Genomic DNA, 27416 nt, shown 5'->3' with positions numbered 1-27416 from the left:
CAAACTCAACATGAAGTTAATAGATCAGTAGATGCTTTTCAGTTACTGGAAACAAATTTCAGAGGGACCCACAAATAAGAAGCAGCCAAAAGTGGCTGCAGTGAAGGCTTAGCTGAGCTTCTCAGGGGAGAAACCGCTTCATGACCACATCCATGGGTTCTATACTTCAGGCAGTCATTTAATGCAAAGGATTTCTTCCAAGAATATGAAGCAATCCTTTCATTTAAACTTATCGTAGTTTGTCCTATTGATTTAGAGTATCTGATGCTTCTTTCAGCTGCTACCTTACAAGGGGTCAACACAGCTTATATCGCTGCACAGTTGATTTTGTAGATTTGTATGGATTTTGGTCTTGAACCAGGAAACTGTCTGATGCTAGGCAAATGTGTAAATCACGACATTATGGAGCCCTGTGTAAACCCAGAAACAGTTAATTCAATTAAAACAAGACCAAAAAATAACCCCATTGAATTAAAACCTTATCGACCTAACAGCAGATGCTCTCTATACTTAGACCCTGAAGTGTAGACTGAACTTACTGACCTTTCTAGCGTGAACTTAACTGGAACTAACACTTTTAAACTTATCTAAAATAATTTTAGAAGTTAAAGAAAGTTATACTTATGTTTTTGACTTTTGAACCCTGTATAAATTGAATACACATCTACCAAACAAAAAATGAAATCTATGGATATCTGAGTGTTTGCATGCCAATATTATTATCTTGTAGCTGCAGTGCACTGGTGATTGTTTCATTCTCTCTGTCTCACACCCAAAATATACAAACTTATCACAATCTGCACACTGACCTAAAGTGACCTTTGACCTACAGCAAGAAAAAGTAAATAAATGTAATAACTGTTATCTGATGATTATCTTACATGTCTTAATTTTATGCCTTTTAGTTTTTAAATTCTTACTGTTTTTATTTATCGCTTTTATTTATTCTTTTTTTTAGTTCAAATAGCTGTACAGCACTTTGGTTGAAAGCGCTTTATAAATAAAGTTATTATTATTCTTATTATGATTAAAATACTATATCACCATGCAAACAACATTTATTACTTATCAGATATCAGATCCCACAAGGCTTGTTTGTATTAAATCATTTTATTCATGAAAATAATATTACAAAATTAATGTCAAACCATCCACATTTTTCATAATTAAGACATAGAGTTAAACAGACTGGTTGTAAGTATCTTTAATGCAGATATGTACCTTTGAAGCCCTCTGACATTTTGGGCTGTGTATTCCCAGCAGAAAAAAACATAATGTGCTTTTGATTGTGGCTTATCAAGACAGTTCGTGATTACACGACAATTTGATTTCCATAAACTTAAAAAAAAAAGCATGTGAAGTCATGAGCCTCACGAGCTTATTTATTATTAGCTTATTTTTTGTATCAGAGCAACATAACTGGAACAAATCAACTCAGATGATTTAAAACGAGGTTAACAAGGTCTCAAGTGACATAAGATAAGGTTTCTTTCCCCTTTTTTTTCTTCTTTGCAGGGGGCGGGGTTGGTCAGTGTTTAACCCCTCTGACGATGCTTCCTTTTTTGACGTACGCACGACTCCGACCAATAGGAGCCTGATGCGCATCCCAGGCAGGCCCCATAAACAGGATAACTACCGAATAGGCCAGCCAGACCCGCAGGGCAACGGAACTTCATCCTTGTTTATTTCTCGGTCCTAAGCAGAGTCCAAGCGCGCCTTAACCATGAGCACAAAAGTCGGCGACATCGTGGAGGAGTTCCACACAGACAACAAGATGTCAACCGTCAACAACCACCACGAGACATCCCGCAAAGAGTTGGAGGACGCGTCTCGGTTACCGGCGCTGGAGACCGCCTACACCGACATCCTCAGGCATCTTGGGGAGGACACCGACCGGGAGGGACTGTTGCGCACCCCGTTGCGCGCAGCCAAAGCCATCCAGTTCCTCACCAAGGGCTACCATGAGACCATCGATGGTGAGTCACCTGGGAACAAGTTGAGAGAGGATGAGAGAGTGAGTTAGCAAAATGACTTACCTCAGTATTCAGCATCTTTTTACTTATGAACGTTTGGTTGGTCAAATCATGATATTTTAAATCTTCACAGACGTTAAAACTAAAAGATCAAGGCACAAAATAACGGGTAGATCAAGTATTATTAGTATTAAGCATTATTATTATGATTCCAGGATGTTGAAAAGATTTCAGATGAATGTTTCCTTAACTGAAGTAAAGATAATGCATATGTAAAGAAATGTAAATGTAAATGTAAATGTAATGTAAAGAAATGCATATGTTTGCTTTCGTATCACCAGACATCTTAAACAATGCCATATTTGATGAAGACCACGATGAGATGGTGATTGTGAAAGACATAGACATGTTTTCACTATGTGAACACCACATGGTGCCCTTTTTTGGCAAGGTAGGTCTATGTGATTGAAAGAAATGTTACATTTAAAAAAAAGAAAGAGTGAGACAAGAAAAAAAGCTTTCTTACTCATTAAGCATTGTTCAGTGAATTAATTTCAGCATTCAACCGCTAATATTGACCTCCTGTATTTCTCTGATTATGTGCTCTCACTGGCTGTTGTCCCTCTCCAGGTTCACATCGGGTATATTCCCAACAAAAAAGTGGTGGGACTGAGCAAGCTGGCAAGGTAACAGAGTACGCACCCACACACACACATGCACTGTACCCTCCAGCTGCCACTGTGTCTGTATGTTTCTCGTGTTAGTGTCAGCTGACTGTGTTCTTCTGTTATTCCAGTGCATTGACCTGGAGGCTTAGAGCCTAAACACACTGGCTATCATCTAGGCCTCTCATCAGACACAAGTCTAAACTCTGCTCGCTCTCGAGCCATGAGAAAATCCTTTTGGACCTGTGGGAATCCCAGACTATTATCACAGCCTCTCTGCCTGTCTCCTTCTCCTCCTGTCCTAAAATATCTCTTTAAATCTGAATATAGTGATGCAGAGTTACAGTAGCTGCAGATGAACTTGAGACAGTCTCACTAACGTTGAACTGTGAATGACAAATTCACAGAATGTGACTGATTCACAAATGACAAGTTATACAGTCTGCTGGCTGGAGAAGAGGCCGGTAGTCAGGGACTGATGCCAGACTGTGTTTATTAAAAACTGAATCATTATTAATGAATCTCCTTGGCTTTGCTTGTGTTCTGATTTCTGCAGGATTGTGGAGATCTTCAGCCGTAGGCTTCAAGGTAAGCAACCGGCAAATGTGTGCACTAGACAACTGGCATCGTCTAGTGTACCGTATAAGCTGAATTTCTTTGTTTTGTTTTGGTTTCAGTTCAAGAGCGACTGACTAAGCAGATCGCCGTTGGGATATCTGAGGCTCTGCAGCCAAAAGGTGTAGCTGTGGTTATTGAAGCGGCGTAAGTACAAACATACACACACTACCTACCTTCAACATTATTATCTGTACAGCTTAAAGCTGCTGTTATATTGCACAGATGCTCATATAGCATTATATGACACAAAATACTGGCCTTAAGCAGAGCTTAGGAGCCAGTAAGCTCAGGAGCTGCAGAGGTTTGATAAGCACACTTGTGTTTTGCAGGCACATGTGTATGGTGATGCGTGGTGTCCAGAAGATGAACAGCCGCACAGTGACAAGCGCCATGCTGGGAGTCTACCTCGAGGACCCCAAAACCCGTGAGGAGTTCCTGTATCTTTCAAGGCACACTTAACAGACATTACGTGCCATCCACTCCTGAGCCACTGTCTACAGTTGCACGTGGAAAGCTCTAGAGTTCCAGGGGATCTGCACCTGACTGCTGCAGATCCAAGACCTTCACCTATCAATCTAACCTCAATACACTGAAACCGTGAAGATTTCAGTCTTACTGCTGATCATCTATTGTTGGAATCACTGTGAACACAACATACTTATTTTGATGGTGCCTTTAGAAGATATTGTACAGTCTTCATTGGCAGTATAGTATATTATTATTGCCAAGTATACAACTTCAGTGCAATATTGTACTTACGATTTAAATTGTTTTTCTGATGGGACATTCACAGGTGCTCTTGCAAAGTTATTGCATTTGTTATTCACTGGTTTTGCTAATTTAACAAAACTTGTGTCCTTTATAAATACATTTATAAAGTCTTTTATGCATTATGTGGTATTTTAGGATGCATATTCAACGGTTATGGCTGTAAAATGATTCAAATGAGTAGAGCTGATAGAAGTACTGAGTAGATGTTTGTTTGATCAGTGGCCACTGTGACAAGTCAAAAGCAGCATTCTGAAAGTTTTCAGTCCAATTTTGTTCATGTTGAAAATAAATAAAACCTCAAGGGCAACTACTGTTGTGTGTTTGAACTATTCTATTTACATTATATAAGATTATAAGTATGTAGAGCGTTCATACTGTGGAACAAATAAGATATGATATGAAATAAGACCCACAATTCACAAGACCTTTCAAGAATCTTCAGAAGCAAACACCCAACACACTAGACAAATGGGAAAAATGAAGCCAAATGAGTTATATCTCTCTGCTCTTTGTTGACTACAGCTCAGCAACAACGCTATCATTCCAAATAAGGTGGTGGTCAAACTACATATGTCACTGGATATTAGATTTTGTTAACAACTGCCTAACAACAGCCTGTCAGGCCAGGCAAGCACACATCCTCCACTCTCACTCTAAGTACTCAAGTCCTCTAAAGCTCTCTGTTGAGCCCTTTTCTCTGTGCACACAACTGTGAACTCATGTAAAACTCAGACCATTGTTTGACACTGATTGGACTAATAACTTTATTTTGATTTAGTCTTGCTTTTTTTAAGTGCAGAGCAGGTTTTTTGTTTCAATTTAGTTTTTATTGTTTGAAAATGTTAACTTTTAGTTTGGAGGGTGCATGTCAGAAATAGAATTTATTAAAATATTGCTTTTTAAAAAAAATAAAAATAAAAACACGCCTTTTTTTAAAGCAGTTGTCTCACAGTCTTGTAGATATCCAGATTGTCAATAAACATATCCCTCAAAACTTCATCAGGGAAATTGTGGTAAAATTTTACCAAACTAACAAATACTAAAACTTCCTCTACATTTTTTTTTTTACTATATTTAATTTTTCCAAGTTCACAAAACTGTTTCAGTTATTTTAATTATTTTCAAGGGTCTAGTTTTCCTGCAGATATTTTTATATACAGTCATATTCACCCAAAAAGCTACAAGCTATGCAACAGGCTTGTGGATTGTAAGGAAAACTAAAAGACCTAAAAGAAAATAGCAGTGTAGTACAGATAGAGAAACTCCTACTAAATGGGTAAAACTTTTGGAAGACAGTTTTATAAGTCATATAAGAAACCTGTGAATCAGAAGGAGTTGCACCAGCTAACAGATGTATACTCAAATATTCTTAAAGTTACTGTGGATAAAATAATAACTTATAGGACTGAGTTTTAACGTTGCACTCACTGTTTTTGTTTAGGGAGAGAGCTAAGAATGTCAGATTATAAAAAAATTAATTTATCGTTCACACGCTAAATGCATGTGAGCACTTCCCTGCACTGTCCCTGTCTCTGTTCTCATTGCACATTTGGGTACTGTGGTGGGAATTTTCAGCATTGGCGGCAGCCTAGGCATTATGGGCGGGCCTTGTGGCTTCAGACACATCTGTAATGGTCACTGTGTCACCTTAGCTGGATTCTCCTCACATTCTTTCATAGTTAGAAGTAAAACTAAGTCAAGTGATTTAGTAATGAAAGATTTAAATTTCTACATCAGCAGTAAGTCTTTGCAGTAGCAACCAAGCGGAAGCTAAAGGTTCGCTAAGAGTAGCAGGAACAGAGTCTAACGGCTGACCGGGAAGACTCGGACCACAGGGGGCAAAGCGCACCTCTAACGGGGCTACTTGGAGCAGATGGGACAAACAAAAACATTTCTGTAGAACTAAAAGAGGTAACTAAGAAGTGGTGCACAGCTAGCTTTAGCACAGGCTCTCACTCGGAAAACTACAGAAACAAAACGAAACCTGGTAAGGAGATTCTGTGCTCACAATCTACACCATCCCAGTGCACAGAGTTGTTAATCCATGTTACTTTTTATTGTAGGTTTGCCATCTCTAAGCTACCACTGCTAACACCAACACTACTTTATGCTGGGGAAATAAATCTCAGGGACAAAATAGAAGCTAGTACTTATTTACAGTGGCGCGTCTAGAAAATTTTTGTTGGGGGGGCCAGGTAGGGGCACAGATTTGGAGAAGGGTGGCAGATGTAATTGGCAGATAATGTTTAAAAAAAATTCTACCAACCGTTAACCATAATTCAATAACCCTATAAACCTAACAACCGAATGCACTTTTAACTCTTATTAGAATGAGATTTTAACCACTACGGTGCAAAGTTTTTAGATACTGCGTTGATAAAGTACAAGAGATACAATCAGTCAGTGTTTATTCAGCAGTCAAGGACATCAATATTTGCATAGTATTTTTACTGACATGTTGTGCACATATGTTTTGGGCAAAAACATTTTTGAATATTAAAATATGAACATTTGTAACAAACAATTGACAAATTAGCCAATTCCAATGTAAAACTTTATCTGCCTGTTAAAAAAAGAAGATAATCTTCTCACAAACTGGTGTTTGATTTGGAAACAGGAAAAAAGTGGGGAAACAACTGAAAAGACTAACATTTGAATAAAACCTGAAAGCAAGTAAATACTTTATATGCTGCCTTATGGTAAACTTTGGTAATATTGATGTATAAAGAACAACACTGGCTGATGATGAAATACAGTCAGCTGGCATGGTGACACTGCCAGTATTAACCTGCAGGACTGGACTGGGACAGAAAATCGGGCATTTTGACTAGAGACCGGCCCACCAGGTATTAAAGCCATAAAGACTTTGACTGAAAACAAACCCTGTTGTGACAGTGATGTACAGTCTTGTTGGTATATGTATGATTTCTATACATTTTACGTCAGATAAAAACTTTGGTTGTAAGATTTAGATAATTATTTAATAAAAGCGAGATATTTTAAATGAGAATAAGAAAGAAAAGTATTTCTTTGTGCCCCCCTCTCCCTGTTAATGCCCTACCTGGCCCCCTGGCAACACTTTGCTAGACTCGCCCCTGCACAGTTACCAGCTGTCAGCTGCTTAGAAAAGGATCCTGGTGTTATTTGTCTCTCAGAAACAGTTCATAACTTCCCTTCAACTCATTCATGTGAACTAAAAGGTAAACCTGTTTCTCCATCACCTGTTCAGCTCTGATGATTCAGTAAGGACATCTCCTGGTTTCATCTTCATGTTTCCCTCTCACCAGATAACCAAACCATATCATGACCAGCAGCTTTTTTGCAGCTGTGGCTCCAGCAAACATCAGCTGATAGTAGAAATTTATATTAAATAAATTCTAACAACAGCTGATCAAGCTTTAAACGTGCAGCTGTTGTTTAGCGCGACATCTGCTGGTTTCCTCTTTCTGGCGCAAAGTGGGCGATAAACAAACAAGAGAGAAAAGCCGATCAGCTGATCACTGATCAGTTTCATGATTGAAGTAGCAACAGGAGAGGCAGGGGGAGAGAATGAGAGAAGAAGAGGCAGCTGTGCAGCGTCACGACAGAATAAATCCAGCTTTGTGTGTATCACGTTATAACGTGATACACTTGTATTTTTCTTTTGCCTGGGTGGCAGCTCTACGCTTCCTTACTTTCGTGCTTGGCTCTCCTACCTTTGCTAACGTGATGCACATAGCGCAGAAGCCGATGCTGCATTCACTTACACTCGGATATCTGAGCTTCACCGTTAAAACATAATCGTACATTTGATACTTGATTGAATTTTATTGTTTTGCCTTTGTGGTGGCACCTGGGGTGGCCAGTCTGCCCTCCCAGGCCACCCCGCTGGACACGCCACTGCTTATTTAGTCTTAACAATAGCCTTGACCCTGTTTCTGCACCAACACAGGTCTAAACACTAGAGAAAGAAAAGTAAAGTTTTTAGTGCCCAGAAATCTGTCTATAAGAAGAAGTAAGCAAGACTCACCGGTGACTGCAGCCTTCAGGAGCCCAGGTCGTGTCCGATGCTTCCAGCTGCTCGCCCATGTTAAATAGGCAGCTTCAGGATCGATAGTGCCTGCGTCACCAATAGGAAAGGGGTGCGTAATTATGCACAAGGTAGAACATTGGCTGCTTCATTAATATGTAGAGAGGATTGATCAGGGCTTATATCGGTTTTTTGGGGGGGGGTTTTTAACCTTAGATAGGTGGCTTGTCAGAATTTGACCCTGTTGCTAAGCTAAAGCTAAGCTAAAGCTGAATATAAAGTCGGCACATTTATTGTATTTTTTATCAATATTATTATAGATGGGTGTTAATTATCATGGCCTATGTCATCATTAGTAGTTAAAGTCAGTTTTTTATTAGCATGAAAGAATATTGCCAGGATAACATAGGCGGCCTTAAGGTTGGTGTATATTAAATGCAGTATTTGCAGCATATACCATATTTATTTGCATGTTCCCAAGTAAAGTAATGGCAATAAGTAGCCTAGAAACACTGAAAATATTTTTAGTTGTGCTATAAGTTGCCAAAGTTAAATAAATTCTTATCTAGTATAAACCTATTTTCTTATTAATATATGAATGAGAGATATTTGTGAGCAACTCAGCTGATTTGGACTTATAAACGCTCTTCAGTTATTACTGTGTTATGAAGCTTTGTCCCTTTCTTAAATACACAGTAGCACCTGTGGAAGAGAGTTCATTACCTATATGGTCTTACAGTCTGCCTCAAACTCATAGCTCATAGGCTTGTCTGTGATCATTGTCATTCCCCAGGCCGGTTCCTGATGTAGTTTAAAGCAGGCTTTTTGGCTTTGATTGTATTGTATAGACTCTAAACTTGGGCCTGTTTATAGGTGTATGACTGATATATATTATATTAAAGTATAGTTTTAAATAGGAGTTTAACAGGTTGACTGCGGATCCTAGTTCATAATCTCTGTTTTGTGGACACCGTATGTACTAGTGTAAGCGAATCGGTGCACATAAGTGACTTTGTGATTGTGCTACTCTCCCTGAGACAGTAAAGTGAGGTGAACCAGATGTCCTCGGTTCTGCTCTGACGGTGACCCAATGACTGATGCTCTGCCACTACAGCCATGCTGCTAAAGTCCCCAACAGTTGGTATGTTTCCATATTCTCTCTTGTTTTCTCTTTGAATGTCAACATATGATAAATGATAACGAGCCACATCCAGCAAGGCCTCGAACACAATAAAACGAGGGAAATCTTCTCTTTTTAAAGTGTAATTGGCAGTTCCAGTTTGTTCATATATTTAAAAAATATGGGAATGGACAGGACACTGTTTTTTCATTTTGCAGTAGTAAATAGCATGTACTGTATGTGGGTCCTTTGTGTAGTGGTTAATGGATTCATCTTACACATGAAAGCTCCCTGGTTTGAGAGTAGGATTGGATACAAATCCACCCTCAGGGCGTCACAAGCCCAGATAAATGGGAACGTTGTGCCAGGAGGAGCAGCAAACTTGCTCATTCACATATTCTCCTTTTTAGCGGTTGTTTTGTCTGGTAATCACCTCTGGGTTAAAATACGAATGCATCCAGACTTTTTAAAAGCTAGAGCCACTTTGTGTCTCCATACTGAGACACAAAGTGGCACACCAAATCACCCAGGTACGAGTATGCGACTTATTTAACTTAATCTTATGAATATATACATTTAGCCTGGGTTTAGTTAAACGAATAACATGGATTTGTTAAAACATTTCCCCTGTCCAGAATGATATAACTGTCTCTTGATAATGTTTTTTGTATTTTAAAGCTCTGCTAAACATAGCTATGAACAGCTGACTCATTTACATCAGTCATATCTGAGAGTTACCTGCTGTAGATTACCCAGAAACTAAGGCCGTTTGTATCTTGTTGACCGGCAGTATAAATTAATAAGGACACGTTAAAAAAATGTGCACATGTTGCTAAAGGCCTGGGGGAGAGCAAGCCCTTTAAATATCAACTTATGAGCTTATGAACTCTAACCTCTTTTTCTGAAAGCAGTTGAGGGGATGGGGGGGGCAGAGGGGTCACACCTGACCGTTTCCAAATATGATTATGTCAGAATAAACTGAGGCATATGAGACAAATGTGCGTCACGGGCTAAATTTAAACACTTTATGTCTGAAGGCAAGGAGACAAAACGACCCGGTCAGATGTCCTCGTAGTGGAAGCTTTATTTCACATAACAAAAGCAACACGGCATATATTACATACAGAAATTAACATCTTGAAAAGGAAAGAACTGAATTTAAAATACAGGAAAAGTCTGAGAGTGCTGACTGCAGAAACAAGCGATAACGGGTGGTGTATTTAGAGATGGCCTGCGTATGGCCACTGTAACAGCTCCAGCAAACAAAGCCACCTCTCTTTCAGTCCGTTATTCACGTGTGGAGCCTCTCCCTGATCAGCATGCAGTTACACAGACGTCTGTTTGTAGTTCTTGGTGTCCAAAACCTTCTTTCCACACATTGCACAGATTCCTGGACACAACAGAGAGAGAAAAGAACAATGCAAAAATGGTTTAAGCAAGCATCATTATTTTATCAGAGGTTTTTGGCCTCTTTGGGGCAGCAGAACTGAACTGTGAACAGAAAACAGCAGCATCAGCTCCGTCTATCAAACTGATGAGTTTAAGTTAAATATTAACTCTCCTGTAACTATGCTTTTTGATCACATCAATTCCTGAGGAAGACCAGAGGTCCTTTTATCTGCAATATGCCCCAGCTCAGGGTTCCAGACTCCAAAAGGCATCTGGTGGAAAATCTGGGAGCATTATTGTTTCTCTAGCGAGTTCTTAATGTCCTGCCGAAAGCATGTTTTTCTCCAATTTTCCCTGTTCAATGACAGAAAAAGCACAAAGGGCAGGCAAATAAGAAATGACAGTAGAGACCTAAAATTTTGCATAATTCTGATGAAGAAGTGCATATTTCCTCAAAGTTTTTTTCCCCCAGGAAAATGTGAGGCATCTGATGAAATGACCGATAGCCAAAACAGAAGGTCAAAAGCACAACTTCTCCAAGGCATTATAACAAGCCTATTCAAATGGCGGCCCAGAATCAACCAGCAAGTGGCCCTGCCTGTGGTCCTGGCAGAAACACAGAGAAAACGCAAAAAATTTATTAATTAATTAATTTAAAAAAATTAAAAATTCCTACAGTGTAGTGTAGACTGTGAATGCAACACTCCTAGTAGCCTAGCAATATTTAACCCACAATACACCTGATGTAAACATATTAAACTATCATCGTATGATGTGACAACAGCATGTCTTTCTCAGTCCAAAAGTGTAAAATTGACAATGAAAACTGTCGGTTTAACCCTGCCTGGACTGACAAATACTTATTCATTTTACCGCCAAATCCAAATGCCAAACCTATTTGTTTAATTTGCAGTGAGTGTGTTGCGGTACGTACGAAGGCACCACAATGACAAACACCAGACTTTCTACACAAACTTTCCAGAGCAATCTCAGGAGAGGGCTGCAAAGTTTAATTGCGAGTTTAATAATCTTACAACCGGAGTTGTACTACCATGGTGAGGGTCCTGTACAGCCCAAGAGAGAGCTGCAGCAGCTTCCCTTCGTGTTTGGTTCTTGGCGAAGAAGAAAAGGCCTTTCACAGATTCTGAAACAGTGAAATACTGCATGCTGGCTGTGGTGGATGCGGTGATAAGTGAGGAAAAAACTAAAGTGTGACATCTGCTATTAAAAGCGTACCCCTGTCAGACAGTTCAAATATTCGTAGAGTTTAAGTTCTGGCGTCAGACAAGTTTGAAATGCTGTTAGATGACCTGAAGAAAACTGATGTAATGTCTATAGCAGGATATGGGTTCACAGACAGAACTGATATTGCACAGTTGTGCATATATGTCTGGTTTTTGGATGCAAAATTGCTCGGCTATTACCGTTAGAGGGACACACAGCTGGCGAAATAATGTTTGAGAAGATTTCAGCTCTTTTTGAGGAAAATGGTCTGGAAATGAAGCGTGTCTGTATACTTGTGACTAGGGCTGGGCGATATATCGAGTTTTTTAAAAATATCGATATATTTTCATACGAGATATAAGATGTGACAATATCGTTTATATCGATATAGTCTATGTTACGTTATAATTATACTTGTGGAGCCGCAGGTTTGCCTCTCTTTCGTCCACTTTTGTCTCTACGCAACGTTACTCGGACTCGCCTCTCCTTCACTGAACACAGCGGAAAATCTCCGTTAGCGAATTACCGTGCGTGGGGCTGGGCGGCGTCAACGTGTTAGCGAGCTAACAGCGCTAACGAGCTAACCGCGCTAAAGACATGCAGCCCGGAGGGGCTGCACGGCCTGCACGGCCTAAAATCCTTTCATTTTCTCAAAAATCAACAGTGCACCATATGTATGAATTCTGGTTGTGCTTACTGACCGCGAACCGATTTTATGTGGTACACAGCGCTCAGCAATCTGTCAAAATTTTTTTTAATATGACTTTGCTAAACTATGGAGCTGCACCGCTTGATGGATTGTCGGAGGATTACGGCTACCGAGGAGGAGCCTCGCGGAGTGATACGTACTGTGTGTGTATAAGGACCACAAATGGCACCTGTTCAGAGACGTGGTGCAGCTGTGAAATCTGTCTCTTTGTTATTATGCTCAGCGTCTATTAGTTTACATTTTGACTGCACAATTGTGAGCTTTTTGTTATGCAAAAAAACAACATTGTTTTCTTTTATTTATGGACCATGATTATTTAATAAATGCTGATAATTTATTTTTGAGTAATTTCTTCATGTACATCTACGCTGTATGTAAATAAAAGTGCCCGTGTGACATCTGGGACACAGTGTGACTAAGAACTCTCTTTTTGTTCTTAACTTATGGCTTTAAAAAAAATATCGAGATATATATCTTATATCGCCATCCAGCTAAAAAATATCGAGATATGAATTTTGGGTCAGATCGCCCAGCCCTACTTGTGACAGATGGGGCTCCATCCATGGCAGGAAAAGTGAGTGGTCAGCAAAATATTTATTTTAATTTGAAAGGGAATTATCAAAATGGGTTTTTTTTTATTATTAGTATTTCAAATGTGCAAAAAAATAGTTTAGTTATAGCTCCCTTTTTTTTTTTTTAATGGACCTTTTGGTGTGCATTTGTGAGAGGTCACCAGATTTACAGGGGAAAAAGGAATAAAAAATTACATGTTTTTCAATACAGTTGTGTGGGTTTTGAAATTGATCATGATCTGCTGCTTACTGGCTGCTAAAAAGTATCTGCCCCAGATAAATTCCTCGGTTTGAAAATCTGGCCCAACTAACTTCTTAGTTGAATAGCCATGCATTATAGGAATACATAACTGTTTTGACCTCACTTTCATGTTAAAGTTTCCAAAAACATCCAAGCCTCAAGCAGGCTGTTCTTTTGTAACCCTGTTGTTGAATTCGTATTTGCCGAACCACGTGGGAATGAAGCTGTCATGCACTGTACTTTGCCCTACTCATCCTTTGTATTTGTTATTATATTTGCCCCTTGCTTCTTTATCTGGCCTGATAACCTGTAGCCACACTGGACCATGTAAGTAACATGAAGATCAACATATCTATACCTTTTGAGACGTAATGTCATTTGTATTATCTAATGTAAACAGCTAGCACTGTCAGCCATGCTACCTTTGAACTGTTAAACTAATCTTCTTGAAAGATTAAATCTTAGACCACTCAGGCAAATGCTGACTTCAGAACTACGGAAGAGGGACTGTTCATTGATCTGACTGACTCAAGAACAAAGATCTAGTCCAAGACCTTTAGTAGATATAAAATAGATTAAAGAGGGGGAAAAGCCCACCGCAGGTCAGAGTCCTCTCACATTCCCAGCTATTGCCACATCCTAATCTGAGCATTTTTGCCTCAATTTAAAGACAAAAAAAGAAAAATAAGTAGATGTGTCAGAAGCAGTTGCTTAACGGTTTTCAGAGCTTAAAGCTGTGAAGAAAAGCAAGACTACAAGTATAATGTTTACAAAGAACATCTGTGTATTGATCTGTGTATCATGCAGAGAGGCAGTTTTGTTAGAATCTGCTGAAAGCAATAAATGCATTCAAGTTTTGGACCCACAGTAGCATTCCTGCATGGTAAGCAGTGCGACTTTGTACCTTTCTTGTATGCACAGCCCTGGCAGTAGTGTGATCCAGCCTGATGAACTGAGCTCTTGCAGATCCTGCAGATAGCAAAGCCGGACTTGCTGTAAGGGTCGAACCTGCCATGGGAAAGAATTATAGACACATAACTACAGATGCAGTAAAGTTAGCGCCATGGCTGTAATGAATTAGCAAGTTAAAATGGTGATTTTCATGCGAGAAAGTATGTAGGTCTTCTATGTGAAAATAGAGATGCTGATGGCGCTCACCTGGCTTTCTTAGAAGTCAACATCTTATTCTCATTTAGTTTGCGCCCACCACTCTCTGATTGGAAAAAGCAGAAAGGATCCAATCAAACATCATCATTAAAGTAACATCACATTAAAACCACAAAAAAAGCTTCTGTGCAGGCCGGTAGTCCTGTATCACCACTCAGCCTACACTTGTGAAAAGAAAGTGCCCCATCTATTAGTTCTAAGCTTTTGCAGATCAGGACATAAATAAAAACTTCAAAAACAACATCAGATGAACAACAACACATCTTACACTGTGTGATTTTTTTCCTTGAACAAAAACTAAGCAGAAATGGATAAATTGTGTATAAAAACCTAAGTGAACAACATGATTCAGGCATGTGTTTATGCATAGTGGCATTTCCATTAGGTAGAGGTCTGGACTTTGACTGGGCCATTGCAAAACCTTGATTGTTTTACTTTTCAGACATTCAGCTGTAGATTCGCTGCTGCTCTTGGGATCATTGTCCTGTTGCATCAGCCAGATTTTAGCTGTTGGACAGAGGGCCTCACAGATAAGTCTATGATCAACTCAATGACTGCAAGGTGACCAGGTCCTGTGGCTGCAAAACAACCCCAGATCATAACTCCTTCCCCATCGTGTTTGTGCTGACAAGTTGTGTTTGATTTTCTCCATGCACAGTGTTACGCATTATGGCTATTCTGATCTCTTCTGTGCAAAGAACCTTGCTCCAAAAGTCTTTTGGTTTGTTCAGATGCAACTTGGCAAACCTAAGCTGTGCTGTCATGTTTGTGTTAGAGAAAAGAGGCTTTCTTCTGGTCTTGTGTGAATTTGCAGGCACATTCATTCCTGGGAAGATTGAAAGTTTTCCATTTTATAATAATTTTTAATCACTGTAGAATGAGCAAACTATAAACAGACTGATGAACAGCAACAAATGCTTCACTAAGATCATTGCTGACATCTTTCTTCCTTGGCATCATGTTAAAATACACCTGAATGCTCCAGACAAGCAAACTGCTAAAACCTATGCTTTTATAGAGATGCTCACACTTGCTGATGATCAAACCAAAACTAAATGGATTTGATTATCAGTCCCTGAATGCTACCTACCCTCTTAATTCCTACAGTAAGGGTGTTAGTTTTTACAGGACTGCAGGGTTATAGTAAAGGGATAAATTATGCTGAACTGACATTTTTCTTTGTGCTTCTGTGCTTTTGCACTGGAAAGATGAGCTAGGTCATTGGTAATGTCTGCCATGTGCTAACTGCCTAATGTTACTTATAGTGCATGGTGTCTGGCCAAAAAAAAAAATGTCTAGCCCGTGCAACAGGGACACTGATTGATTAATGTACAGTTTATTGCCCACTTCAAATATGAAGAGAAAGGTTATACAAACCAGAAAGCACTGGATCTCAGTTAACTGTTCTCATAGACCAATGATTGATATCAGCTAAGTGGGTAAAAATCTTTATTCTTTCCTTTCATGCTTTTTCTGTAATTACCAGTAACAGATGCTAATAAGATGTGTTCTTGAGAGTAGCTTTACATTAAAAGTTATAGCCTTTGTTTCACTGGACAAGATTATTGGTTCTTTCATTTGGGGAGGGAACCCACCTAGGGTTTCTAAAACTTTACTGCAGCGATGCAGATTTAGTGGAGGATTTGCATTACCTAATTTTCTAGCCTACTACTGGGCAGCTTACATCCATAAACTTTGCTACTGGCTAAAATCTTCTGGTTCCTCGTGGTGTAAATTGGAGCTATCATCATGTAAGGGCTCTTCTATACCAGCCTTGCTCTATTCCTCTTTATCCGTAAAACCCTCTCTGTATACTGATAATCAGGTGGTTCTTAACACACTCAAAATCTGGTTTCAGTTTAGACGGCACTTTAATTTTGTAATGCTATCTTCCTCGGGTCCTCTAAGCGACAACTATTTGTTTCCCCCTTCACTCTTGGACTCAACATTCTCAGTGTGGTGTGACAAGGGTATAAAACAGTTCAAACATTTATATGTGGATGGTGTTATCGATGGTTTTCCCAATTTGCCTTCTCGTTACGATCTCCCTATTACCCATTTGTTTTGCCATTTTCAAATTTGAAATTTTGTTGCCAAGAGTTTCCCAAATTTCCCCTCTTTACCTCCAGAACAGCAGTGGGAAACTACGTTATCATTTATTCCTCATCACAGAGGAACCATTTCGAAACTCTATGATACTATCCTGTCTTTTAGTAACCACTCTAACGTTAAGCTTAAGTGTACATGGGAAGGAGACTTGGAATTCAAATACATGAGGAGTCTTGTGAACAGGCTATAGCGAGGGTACGGTCTTCCTCATTCCCGCGTGGTTCGGCAAATACGAATTCAACAACAGGGTTACAACAGCCTGCTTGAGGCTTGGATGGTTTTGGAAACTTTAACATGAAAGTGAGGTCAAATCAGTTATGTATTCTTATAATGCATGGCTATTCAACTAAGAAGTTAGTTGGGCCAGATTTTCAAACCGAGGAATTTATCTGGGCCAGATACTTTTTTTGCAGCCAGTAAGCAGCAGATCATGATCAATTTCAAACCCACACAAACTTTTTCCCCTGTAAATCTGGTGACCTCTCACAAATGCACACCAAAAGGTCCATTTAAAAAAAAGGGAGCTATAACTAAACTATTTTTTTTTTTGCACATTTGAAATACTAATAATAAAAAAAAACACCATTTTGATAATTCCTTTCAAATTAAAATAAATATTTTGCTGACCACTCACTTTTCCTGCCATGGATGGAGCCCCATCTGTCACAAGTATACAGACACGCTTCATTTCCAGACCATTTTCCTCAAAAAGAGCTGAAATCTTCTCAAACATTATTTCGCCAGCTGTGTGTCCCTCTAACGGTAATAGCCGAGCAATCACTTACACTTGATTCTACACAAAAGGATATTATAGCCTTCACATCCCTATTAGCGAGACGTTGGAAGTCTGTTAAGTATCCTACAATTTCCCGGTGGCTTAAAGACGTTATGTTTTTCCTAAAACTTGAAAAAATTAAATATACGTCGAGAGGTTGCACAGCCAAATTTTTCCACAAGTGGCAACCCTTTATTATACTGTTAAACTCCTGTAAAAACTAATATATATGTATATATGTATATATATATATATGTATATATATACATATATATATATATGTATATATATATATATATATATGTATATATGGGGATGAGTTCCTGCCCCAAGTGGAGGAGTTCAAGTATCTCGGGGTCTTGTTCGCGAGTGATGGGAGAAGGGAGCCGGAGATTGACAGACGGATTGGGGCTGCAGCTGCAGTAATGCAGACGCTGCACCGGTCCGTCATGGTGAAGAGGGAGCTGAGTGTAAAAGTGAAGCTCTCAATTTACCGGTCGATCTACGTCCCTACCCTCACCTATGCCGACGAGCTGTGGGTAGTGACCGAAAGAACGAGATCGCGGATACAAGCGGCAGAAATGAGCTTCCTCCGAAGGGTGGCTGGCCTCTCCCTTAGAGATAGGGTGAGAAGTTCGGCCATCCGGGAGGGGCTCAGAGTAGAGCAGCTGCTGCTCCACATCGAAAGGAGCCAGCTGAGGTGGTTTGGGCATCTGACAAGGATGCCCCCTGGGCGCCTCCTGGGTGAGGTGTTCCAGGCATGTCCCACCGGGAGGAGGCCCCGGGGCAGACCCAGGACACGCTGGAGAGATTATATCTCTCGGCTGGCCTGGGAACGCCTTGGTATTCCCCGGATAAGCTGGAGGAGGTGGCTGGGGAGAGGGAGGTCTGGGCCTCTTTGCTTAGGCTGCTGCCCCCGCGACCCGGCCCCGGATAAAGCGGATGAAGATGGATGGATGGATGGATGTGTATATATATATATATATATATATGTATGTATGTATATAGATAGATAGATAGATAGAGAGAGAGAGAGAGAGAGAGAGAGAGAGAGAGCGAGCGAGCAGCTGGACAGCATAGTGGTTAGACTACACGCCTTTGGAGCAGAGGATCACAAGTTCGATTCCTGCCTGGGCCCTAAGGGTCCTAAGGCTAGATCCCCTATGCTAAGCAAACCTCTCGCAGATATATATAAGTATCGGTTAATTGTATTTCCGTAACTGCAAATACTGTGTTGTTTTCTTTTTTCAATAAAAATATTTACAAAAAAAACAAAACAAAAGGTTATAGCCTTATAGTTATAGCCTTCATCGAGTCCTCAGTGCTTAGGCTCAGTTCACCTTAGAATAACAACACATTTGCTCTGTGTGATTAGCCCGTCATAACTGGCAGATCTCAGGCCATCTATCAGTGTTTTCCTAACCACTTATCCAACTGTCATAGCATGGCAGACACGGTACAGCAGACACAGCCACCAGAGAGAGACAGTTTTTCACTCTCAATTCCACATCTACAACTGATTTATAGTCAACCTAACAAGCATGTTATCATTCTGTGGAAGACACAGCTCCCAGAAGAAGTTTGAACCCAGAACCTTCTTGTAGTACGGTGACACTGCTAACCATTGTACCACACTAATCTCAGGGCAAACCTGGTATTTCCTTGTTTCTCACTTCAGCACTTACATAAACAATTAATGGTTAAAGAGTGTCATCTAGTGGTAAGAATTTAGTAAAGGTTAACTTTAAAAGTAAAATTCTAAAAATTGGACCAAAATGAGAACCTTTAAAGTTCACAAAGTCACGTTATAACGTGTATAAATGTTTAAAACATATTCAACCATTTAAAAGAAATTTACTTTCTAATCTCATGATACATCAGTGGAGTTCTCTATGTGTCTGCTATGCCCTCCGGTCGTTTGGCCACTTCATGAAAGAAAGCTGCTCTTGCCTGTCTTTGTTGCAGTTCTCTCACACCTCACGCCAGAGCTGAACGGGATTATGCTTGTTTGCAAAATTCCATGTAATTAGCTCCAGCAGTAAGTGCCCCTTTCCATTTAGTTACCGAGCTAAGACATGCATGTTGATTCAGGATTACTTATAGTGATCTTGGGAGTTGAACTGTGGCAAACCTGTGGGACCTGCACTGTTCTGTTGTGTTTGGTTAAATTCACCTGTATGTTAGCAGAAGCTTTTGTGGCCAGACAGGGAGTGTAGGCTTTGTCTTTGCGTAGGCTTTGACATGTAACTTAGTGCTTCTTTTCTTTTTTAGCAATAAAAATAAGTGGGGGGTTTTCTGTTTACTTTATTACTGTAAATTGATTGTAAATAAATGCCTTGGTTGTTCGGCAATCTTGTATGGACGTTTGTGATTTGGTCTGCTGGTATGTTATGTTACACTCCATGTCCTCCATAAACTGCAGATAAAAGCCCTGTAGATATGCAAGTCAGAGATGATTGTAGGTTTATAATCTTGAGTTAATATCACCGGTTTAAAAGAAAAGAAAAGAGAATATCAGATCATCCCCAAAGTAAATGTATGTACATTCTGAATAATAGTAATAGTAAGTTTGGACTTCAAATTATTTCTTTCAACTGTTCCTTTTCCAAGGGTATAATTGTACAGAACACATCTTGAATGACTTTAAAAAACAAAAACAAAAAAACAGGTTTGGATTTTCTCTAATCCACACCGGGTCAAAAGTATACATACAGGATCAAAAATATACACGCAGAAGTTTTTCAATAAATGGTGCTGAATGTTCTACGGTGTATTTTAACCTGACAAGGACAAAACCTCTTAACTTCTCCTTAGTGATCATGATTGACTACAACTGGTAGTTTCGCTTTGCTAACACAAAAATAATTTGTTTTACAGCACTCATTGGAGTCATCAATACTCAGAACAATGGGAAAGTCAAAGGAACTCTGTGAAGATCTAAGAAACAGAACTGTAGATTTACACAAATTAGGTACTTTTCTTGGAGCAATTTTAAACCACTGTGGACTCCAAAATCGTCAGTTCAAACAACTCTATGTAAATACAAACTACTTACATATGCTAGCACTTTGCCAAGGTTTGAATGAGGATGGAAACGAGGAATCACCAAGGCACAAGATTGGTCATGAACTAGAAATTTTTTGAACACCACTGTTCATTTCCACGGTGAAGTGACTTTTATACTGCAAAGGACTGGTGGTAGCATCATGCTGCCAGTGATACTGGTAGATTGCATAAAGTGGATGGAATCAAATAAGCAGCCAGAATTATGCCACAAACCTTATTGTTGTTTTTCTTTTGTTTGTTTTAAGTCATTCAAGATTTGTGCTGTACAATTATTCCACCCTATAAAAGCAACAAGGTTAAAGAAATCATTAAAAGCCCCAAATTCATGTTCATGAACGTATTTAAACTACTTTCCTTGAGTCACTTAGTATATAATGATTTATTTTTAATATTTTAAGTCAATGCTCCTAAGAATGTACAAAAAACCAAGAGAAATCACACACTAACTGAACGCTATTTCAGATTTTGGTTTAAAAGCTTAATTTCCCCCTCCCCGTTGTATTATCTATATATTTTCTGTTGTTTTTAATTGTGATCTTTCTATTTAATCTTCCAAAACTTCCAGCAGCCCTTGCACACTGGTGACATTATGCCACTGAACTGAAACAAATCCAGATTTTACTCTGTTCACCTGTTGTATTCCGGGCTCCATCCTTCCAGGTGTCAGGAGTGATGACCTTACCGAGCTTCTTCTCACCTGGAGATAAAAAGCAACCCAGCATATGTAACAAAAACAGCGCAGTGGATTTAAAGGAAATAAGCCTAGAAGGTGAAGGTATGTTTTCCTCAACCAAAGCAACAGTGAGGACAGTAATAACAACAGTTAGCATCACATAGCGTTAGCCAGCTTTCTAAGGATCATCGAGCTTCTCTTAACGGGAAAAAAGACATTAGAATTGAAGATCTAAAATAAATTAAATGATAGAAGAATGGCGAGATACCTACACTTTTCACAAACCATTGTCCTTTTTTGTTTGTTAAAAAAGAAGCTGAAGCGTTAGCTGCGTTTAGCTTTCTCTGTTAATGTAAACTTCCGGTCGTTACTTCCGTTTCCGTGCAGCTCGCAAGCGATTGATTGGTCAAAGCCTAGATTTCAAATCTCAGATGCCATTGGTTAGTTGTACTGCCCTTCGGCGAGGGTCCAAGTAACCCGTTTTGTAATTGGTTGCAGTTTCCCTTGTTCATCTGTAAAGTGGACGAAAACCTCTAAGTTTTCTTTAAAAATTAAAAGTTTGCTGCTGCATTATTTCACACGTGTGAATATAACGTGTGAAATATAACGTGAAATACGTGTGAAATAATTAAATCCAATAAATAATAATAAAAATAACTTTTAAAGCTTACAAACAGTAGGCGACTGTAGCAGTCAGGCAGAGACAGTTTAAAGAACACTGAAGAATCTCGTTTTTCTATTTGCTGTCAGAATAACGTTATAGCAGTGAAAGTAGAAAAAGAATGGCTCTCACTGATAAATAATAGTTCACATCTAGCTACATGTGACAGTGTTCACATGTTCTGATTAAATGGGGAAACTGATTAAATAAAGGATTGTGTTCAAACAAGTATACCACAAACATACAATTTGTTTTCAACCAAAATAAATCTGAGGTAAAAGGGGCTTAAAACAAAATCCACAATAATAATAAAATGAACGGTGATTTATGGATGTAGTAAAGGAGGATATGGAGAGGGTTGGTGTGACAGATGAGCAGGGTAGTGGTAGGATGAGATGGAGGCAGATGATCCACAGACCCATAAAGGGAGCAGCTGAGAGATCTGAAAATGGATTAGAAAATGTTCTACACAAATATAAAAACACAAAAGTCTCAATGACTACTTTGTCACTTTGAATTGAATTACACTGGACCGATTGCATTGGCCCAGGTCTCACATGTGAAAGATGAGAAAAGCCCATCTCCCACCAGCCATTCTCACCACCTACTACAGAGGGAGTGTCGAGAGCATCCTGAGCAGCTGCATCACTGTCTGGTATGGAAACAGCACCGTGTTAGATCGCAAGACCATACAGCACAAAGTGAGAAAAGATCATTGGAGCCTCTCTTTCCTCCATCACAGACACTTATTGAACCTACTGCATCCACAAACCTACCAGCATTGTGGAGGACCCCACACACCTCTCACACACACTCTTCACCAACCTACTTTCTGGCAAGAGACACCAGAGCATTCACGCCCTCACTGCCAAACTGCGAAACAGTTTCTTCCTCCAAGCTGTCAGACTCCTGAAAACTCAGAGACTAGACTGGCAGACACACACCTTCATACATTCCATTACCTCAAGTACTTATTGCACAATGCTAAAGTCTTTTTGCACAACACAATGTCATTATTGCACCATCTCGTTTCTGTATGGTTCTGCTCTATCTGGTGTTGCACTGTTTTTTGCCATTTTTGCACACTTGTACTTTAATTAGTCTTGTGTTGATTTACTGTTATATGTAGTGCCATGGTATTGGATGAAAGCTTTCTAGTTTCACTGTGGCAGCAATAAATGTATACTAAATGCATGACTGTCTGTAATATATTTAAAGTTGTTAAAACTATAATTTACATTTATTGAACTTTGTCTTGCCTCATCTACAAGGAAGAAGTATTGCACTTTTATTTTGAAGTGAAAGCGGAAGTGAGCTTGGTTTCATGTTTACGGAAACAAGGTCAAGCGATTCATCTATGGATGTTACCTGTGCTACAATTCCAGCGTTACGTTGAGGTTTAAAGTGTTTTGTGTTCAATTTGTCGGTGTCCTGCTGTAGTTCGGTACAGCCTTCACAATGTGGGACCATGAAATCAGAGCCATGGCGTCCACTCACGCTATCATCGCCGCTTCGGTGTTCATGGCGACGGTGCTACCTGCTGTGCTCCTACCGGGCTTCTCGGTGTACGGCACACACCTGCTGTGGCTCTACTCGGTGTCCGCTGCGGTCACCGCGGTCAGCGTGGCCGTGTTCTGGCTGCTCGGGATCACACCGCCCGCCAAGAAGCACACGCTGGGATACAAGGTGCTGATAACGCTTTAATAACGATGGATTAATGCCCGCAGTGCCACATGGGCTGTTTTATTATTTTTTTTAAAAGTACAATAAATGCAGTTTTTAAATGAGGGTTTCATTTGTTAAGGGGGAAAAGCTTTCCAAACCGACCTGGCACTGTGTGAAACACTAATTGCCCCATTCAAATTTTGTCTTGCTAGCCCACAGAATATTTCCCCAAAATTCTTAGGGGATGAATAAGATGCTGTTTGGCAAATATGAGACCAGCAGTGGTTTTGTCCTCGGATCTCTTCCATGGATGCTATTATTGCCCAGTCTTTGTTTGTGGATTGTGGTGTAATGTGTTCCTCTTAGACTACTTCACTTTGTCAACAGGCTCTGTTCAAGTGATGTTTTAATTCAACAGGTCTGGCAGTAATCAGGACAGGGTATGGCAAGTAAAATTGAAGTTGCCTTTCCAAAAAAAAGAAAAACATCTTGACTTATTTGTATATAAATTAATGTGAATACTTGACTCTTGCATGTTCATCAAACCAATATATTTTTTTCCCCAGGAAGTGATCTTTTTATATCTGGATCTTAAAAGTTTGACTGTTTTCTCGCTGTTTTTTTTTTTCTGCAGCTGTCGAGGTTGCTTCGCTCCTGCCTGTACTTCTTCCTGTCGTGCCTGTTCTTCCACACTGTTGTCGTTTTATACGGAGCTCCACTGATCGAGTGAGTTATTGTTTTGTGAAACAGAGGTTGATAAAGAGAGACGCAGAGAGTAGCGATCACGACAGTAATACACAATAAACTGAGGATCCATGGAAGGATCACACATAAATGAATGAAAACAGCTGGCAACTACAGAAATCTTCAAACCCTGAAAGGATTCTGTCACTTATACAAAGTCAAGTGTTTTACTTTGTCTCTGCTTGCTTTTTATGTGCGTTTTAAAAATTCTTTTTCTACAAAACTGTCAATAACTCTCTTATTGCAGTTGTCGTTGATACCGTGAACCTATCATTTCTTACAGATCTGCCTTAGAAACATTCTCCCTTGCTGTGTTGCTGACTTCGTTAACCACGCTGAGGTGTCTTTGTGTCCTCGGCCCCAACGTCCAGGCCTGGATACGAGTCTTCAGTCGCCATGGGTAAGGCTGAAATCATTTTCCTTCTCTTTCTTTCCTCCTGGCTTTTCACATGTCTCTGTGTCGAAGATAGTAACTGTTCTTGCTTTTTCTTTGTCTCCGGCTCCAGAGCTATGTCTGTGTGGGACACCTGCCTGCAGATCACTGTGGCCTGCACACTTGTTGGAGCCTGGGTTGGAGCATTCCCCATACCTCTGGACTGGGATAGGCCCTGGCAGGTAATTCTATGCATGGACAAAGCGTATACTCATGGATTTGTATCCTCACATTAGGTCTTATACAGTCTGTGACCTAACCCAGCAAACATTTTGACTTTGAGTACTCGGTCGGCTTATAGTCCACGTTTAAACCTGGTTCAAAAATTTTTCAGCAATTAAAAGTTGTGCTGACATTGCCTTCTGATGGACGTGTAGTTCTTGAACACTGCTTCGATTTTATAGCAAATGCACGTTTGTGTGCTTTTATAACTTTTATGAAAGATACCAAAAGAGAGACTTTAATTGTTACCTTTACTCCGAAGAGTATTTTATATCTCACTGGTCCTTTGTCAGTTTGTATGTTCTTGTCTCTCCAACCAGAGATATCAGTGTAGGAAACAAAGAAGAGGCACTAAGAGAAAGGAGTCAAGGCATTTTGCCATAATCAGACATCATTGCTTGGGAGCCTCAGTCAGCACCCATATCAATTAAATATGACCTGTAGCATGTGACTTTTTTATGTTTAGGCTTGTTTTTCATTAAATTACATGCTACAGTTTAATAAAAGGGTTCCTGATATTTCCTCTACACACATTCATATCATTTAGATCAAAATAACACAAGAAGTGGCTCAGTCAGTAGTCTGGCTGTGGCACTTCGTAAGCAAATTAGTTGGCAATGAAGGTACATTCAGTACTTTTTCTTTCCCCAAGTGTCGACGCAGCAGATGGATCTAAATGTTTAATTTGGCACAGAATTTGTGCCAGATGCCCTTCCTGTCACAACCTACACATTTATCTGAGCTTGTGACCCTGAGATTGGGTTTGTGTCTTCTGGTCTGAAACCAGGGATCTTTTCCATCCCTGGTTTAATTTGTTAACCACTACAGCACGGAGAATCAAATGTCAATTTTAATTTTTTTTTTGCAAATAACATGAATATTGCTTACTTTGGAAGAGAGAGTCTGACTAAACCTCTAATCTACTGTATGTGGAAATATTCTCTATCCACAGTGCAGTTTTTGCTCTTAAGACCAGGGAACTAACACGACCATTTAAACCATATTACCCGCGAAGCCTCTCTTAGATTTTTTTTTTTTGAGGTTTTCTCAAATTACTATTGGATTCACAAAGGCCTCTTAACTGCACGGACTTAAATTAAAGTAAATTACTGGTTTCATTTTGATGAATGGAGGAGGTGGATGTCCTTGTGATTTCATTATTCCATTAAAAGTACCTTTAAAATGACCTTAAATGGGTACTTTTCTGCTTTGTTAGTTGGTGAGTAGCAAAAGTGTTGTAGAAGGGAAACAAGGAAGAGAAAACAACAGGAAAAAATTGGAATACACATGTATTAATAGCAGCAACATCAGGCTGATGCTCTGTAGCGACAGAAGTGAAGATTGTCTTTCAAAAGCATGAATGAAGTGATAGGTTGCTATGGTGATATAACACAAGTGTGCCACAGGATGATACTGGGCACTAACCTGCATGAAGCTGGTGTGGTAGCTGTCAGAGTGAAAAAAAACTGGTGTAAATTACACATTTTTTTGTAGCTGATTTAAGTTCTTAACTTCCAAATTCTCCACGATGATTTTTCTAAGCACTGGACAGAGTAATCAGCCAATGAATAATGAATTAGATTGTTTTGTTTTGTTTAATGGAAAATGGAACACATTAAAGTTATAATTGCACAGGGAATTCTGTGTAAAATGACTGAGGGAAAATGCAGAGGTAATTGGGGTGTAACTCAAATTGACAGACTAATAGTTCAGCTTCTCTTTGATGTATCGGACCAGTGTCAAGCTTTTAGTCAACAATCATGCTCACTTCTCTACTACTTCTTTTTTTGTAGGTCTGGCCTGTTTCCTGCAGTTTGGGCTCTTTGTTTGGCTACCTGACCGGGCTGGTTGCAGCTCCAGCGTGGATCCATTATCACCGCAAACAGCTCACATACAAGTGCAAGTGATAGTCAGACACACGTGTATTATGCCTGTGCTTGTGCGAATGTATCCACGATGGCGTGACTCCTGATCCTGCTGAATTTCTCTCACTTTTTATTATTTATTTGGGAGCATTCACCCCCTTTGCAGCCTGTAGGGTTGTGAGGCAGTTTTGTAAAAGCTCAGAGGTATTATTTTGTACATGTGATGGCTGAAACGGAACATTTTTAAACGTAATAAAATATTTTCTTCGTTAACAATGTGTATTTACTTGTGAAATTGGGCGATTAAAGCTCCTTGACGTCAGTATGTGTGTTTCTGAAAAACCTGTAGGTGGTGCTGTTGGTTCGCCACCTGTGTGCGTGTGTTTATGTGAAGGTGAGGAGAGTTTTAATGAAAGCAACAGACTGAGGCTCATTTGCAGTGAAATGCAAAGTAATCAGTATTATGGTTGGATGGCCATTTGTTGAGAGAGTCATGAGAGGAAGTTAGAAAATTAAAGAGAAAATGTAAACCTGCTGCAGAGTTGGCTTCCATTCTCTCTCTCACACACACACAGACGCTATTCTGCACCTGAAGCCAACTGCTGATGAATACTGTTCCTTTTTAAACGACCATTAATCTCGCTCCAACTCTATTTCAACACCCTCTCCGCCTCCCCAGCTCCCATTCCACCTTTTTCACATCCTTGGGCAACCATATTGATTCACTTTCATTTCGAGGACATTA

General features: G+C 39.7%; 3 protein-coding genes and 1 long non-coding RNA gene across 5 annotated transcripts; 2 read left to right on the top strand and 2 right to left on the bottom strand.

The window, feature by feature from the left end:
- Positions 1-1094: 1094 nt before the first annotated feature.
- Positions 1095-8102, bottom strand: LOC113028262 (uncharacterized). Its single transcript, XR_003273217.1, has 2 exons — positions 8037-8102; positions 1095-1985 (listed from the first exon to the last, which is right to left on the bottom strand). It is a non-coding gene; the product is annotated as an uncharacterized LOC113028262 (long non-coding RNA).
- gch2 (GTP cyclohydrolase 2) lies at positions 1707-4337 on the top strand. The gene is made up of 6 exons (XM_026178377.1): positions 1707-1976; positions 2315-2424; positions 2604-2659; positions 3195-3226; positions 3316-3400; positions 3586-4337. The coding sequence occupies exons 1-6, from the start codon at positions 1724-1726 to the stop codon at positions 3713-3715; spliced, it is 666 nt and encodes a 221-aa protein (XP_026034162.1). The 5' UTR covers positions 1707-1723; the 3' UTR covers positions 3716-4337.
- A 2113-nt stretch (positions 8103-10215) lies between the features above and the next one.
- On the bottom strand, positions 10216-21486 carry cript (cysteine-rich PDZ-binding protein). The gene is made up of 5 exons (XM_026178376.1): positions 21354-21486; positions 21040-21105; positions 14450-14504; positions 14196-14299; positions 10216-10546 (listed from the first exon to the last, which is right to left on the bottom strand). The coding sequence occupies exons 1-5, from the start codon at positions 21367-21369 to the stop codon at positions 10482-10484; spliced, it is 306 nt and encodes a 101-aa protein (XP_026034161.1). The 5' UTR covers positions 21370-21486; the 3' UTR covers positions 10216-10481.
- pigf (phosphatidylinositol glycan anchor biosynthesis, class F) lies at positions 21101-26993 on the top strand. 2 transcript variants are annotated; one of them, XM_026178374.1, is made up of 7 exons: positions 21101-21183; positions 22293-22443; positions 23183-23428; positions 24042-24133; positions 24435-24551; positions 24658-24766; positions 26600-26993. In XM_026178374.1, the coding sequence occupies exons 2-7, from the start codon at positions 22309-22311 to the stop codon at positions 26711-26713; spliced, it is 813 nt and encodes a 270-aa protein (XP_026034159.1). In that variant the 5' UTR covers positions 21101-21183; positions 22293-22308; the 3' UTR covers positions 26714-26993. The 2 variants fall into 2 exon arrangements, with proteins under 2 accessions (XP_026034159.1, XP_026034160.1); XM_026178375.1 differs by lacking the exon at positions 22293-22443 and having other exon boundaries at positions 21104-21183.
- Positions 26994-27416: the final 423 nt, after the last annotated feature.

The sequence above is a fragment of the Astatotilapia calliptera genome, chromosome 8 (genome assembly GCF_900246225.1).
Source record: "Astatotilapia calliptera chromosome 8, fAstCal1.2, whole genome shotgun sequence".
NCBI lineage: Eukaryota > Metazoa > Chordata > Actinopteri > Cichliformes > Cichlidae > Astatotilapia > Astatotilapia calliptera.
Note: the sequence above shows the minus strand (reverse complement) of the source record. Positions and strands in the feature narration are given on the sequence as shown.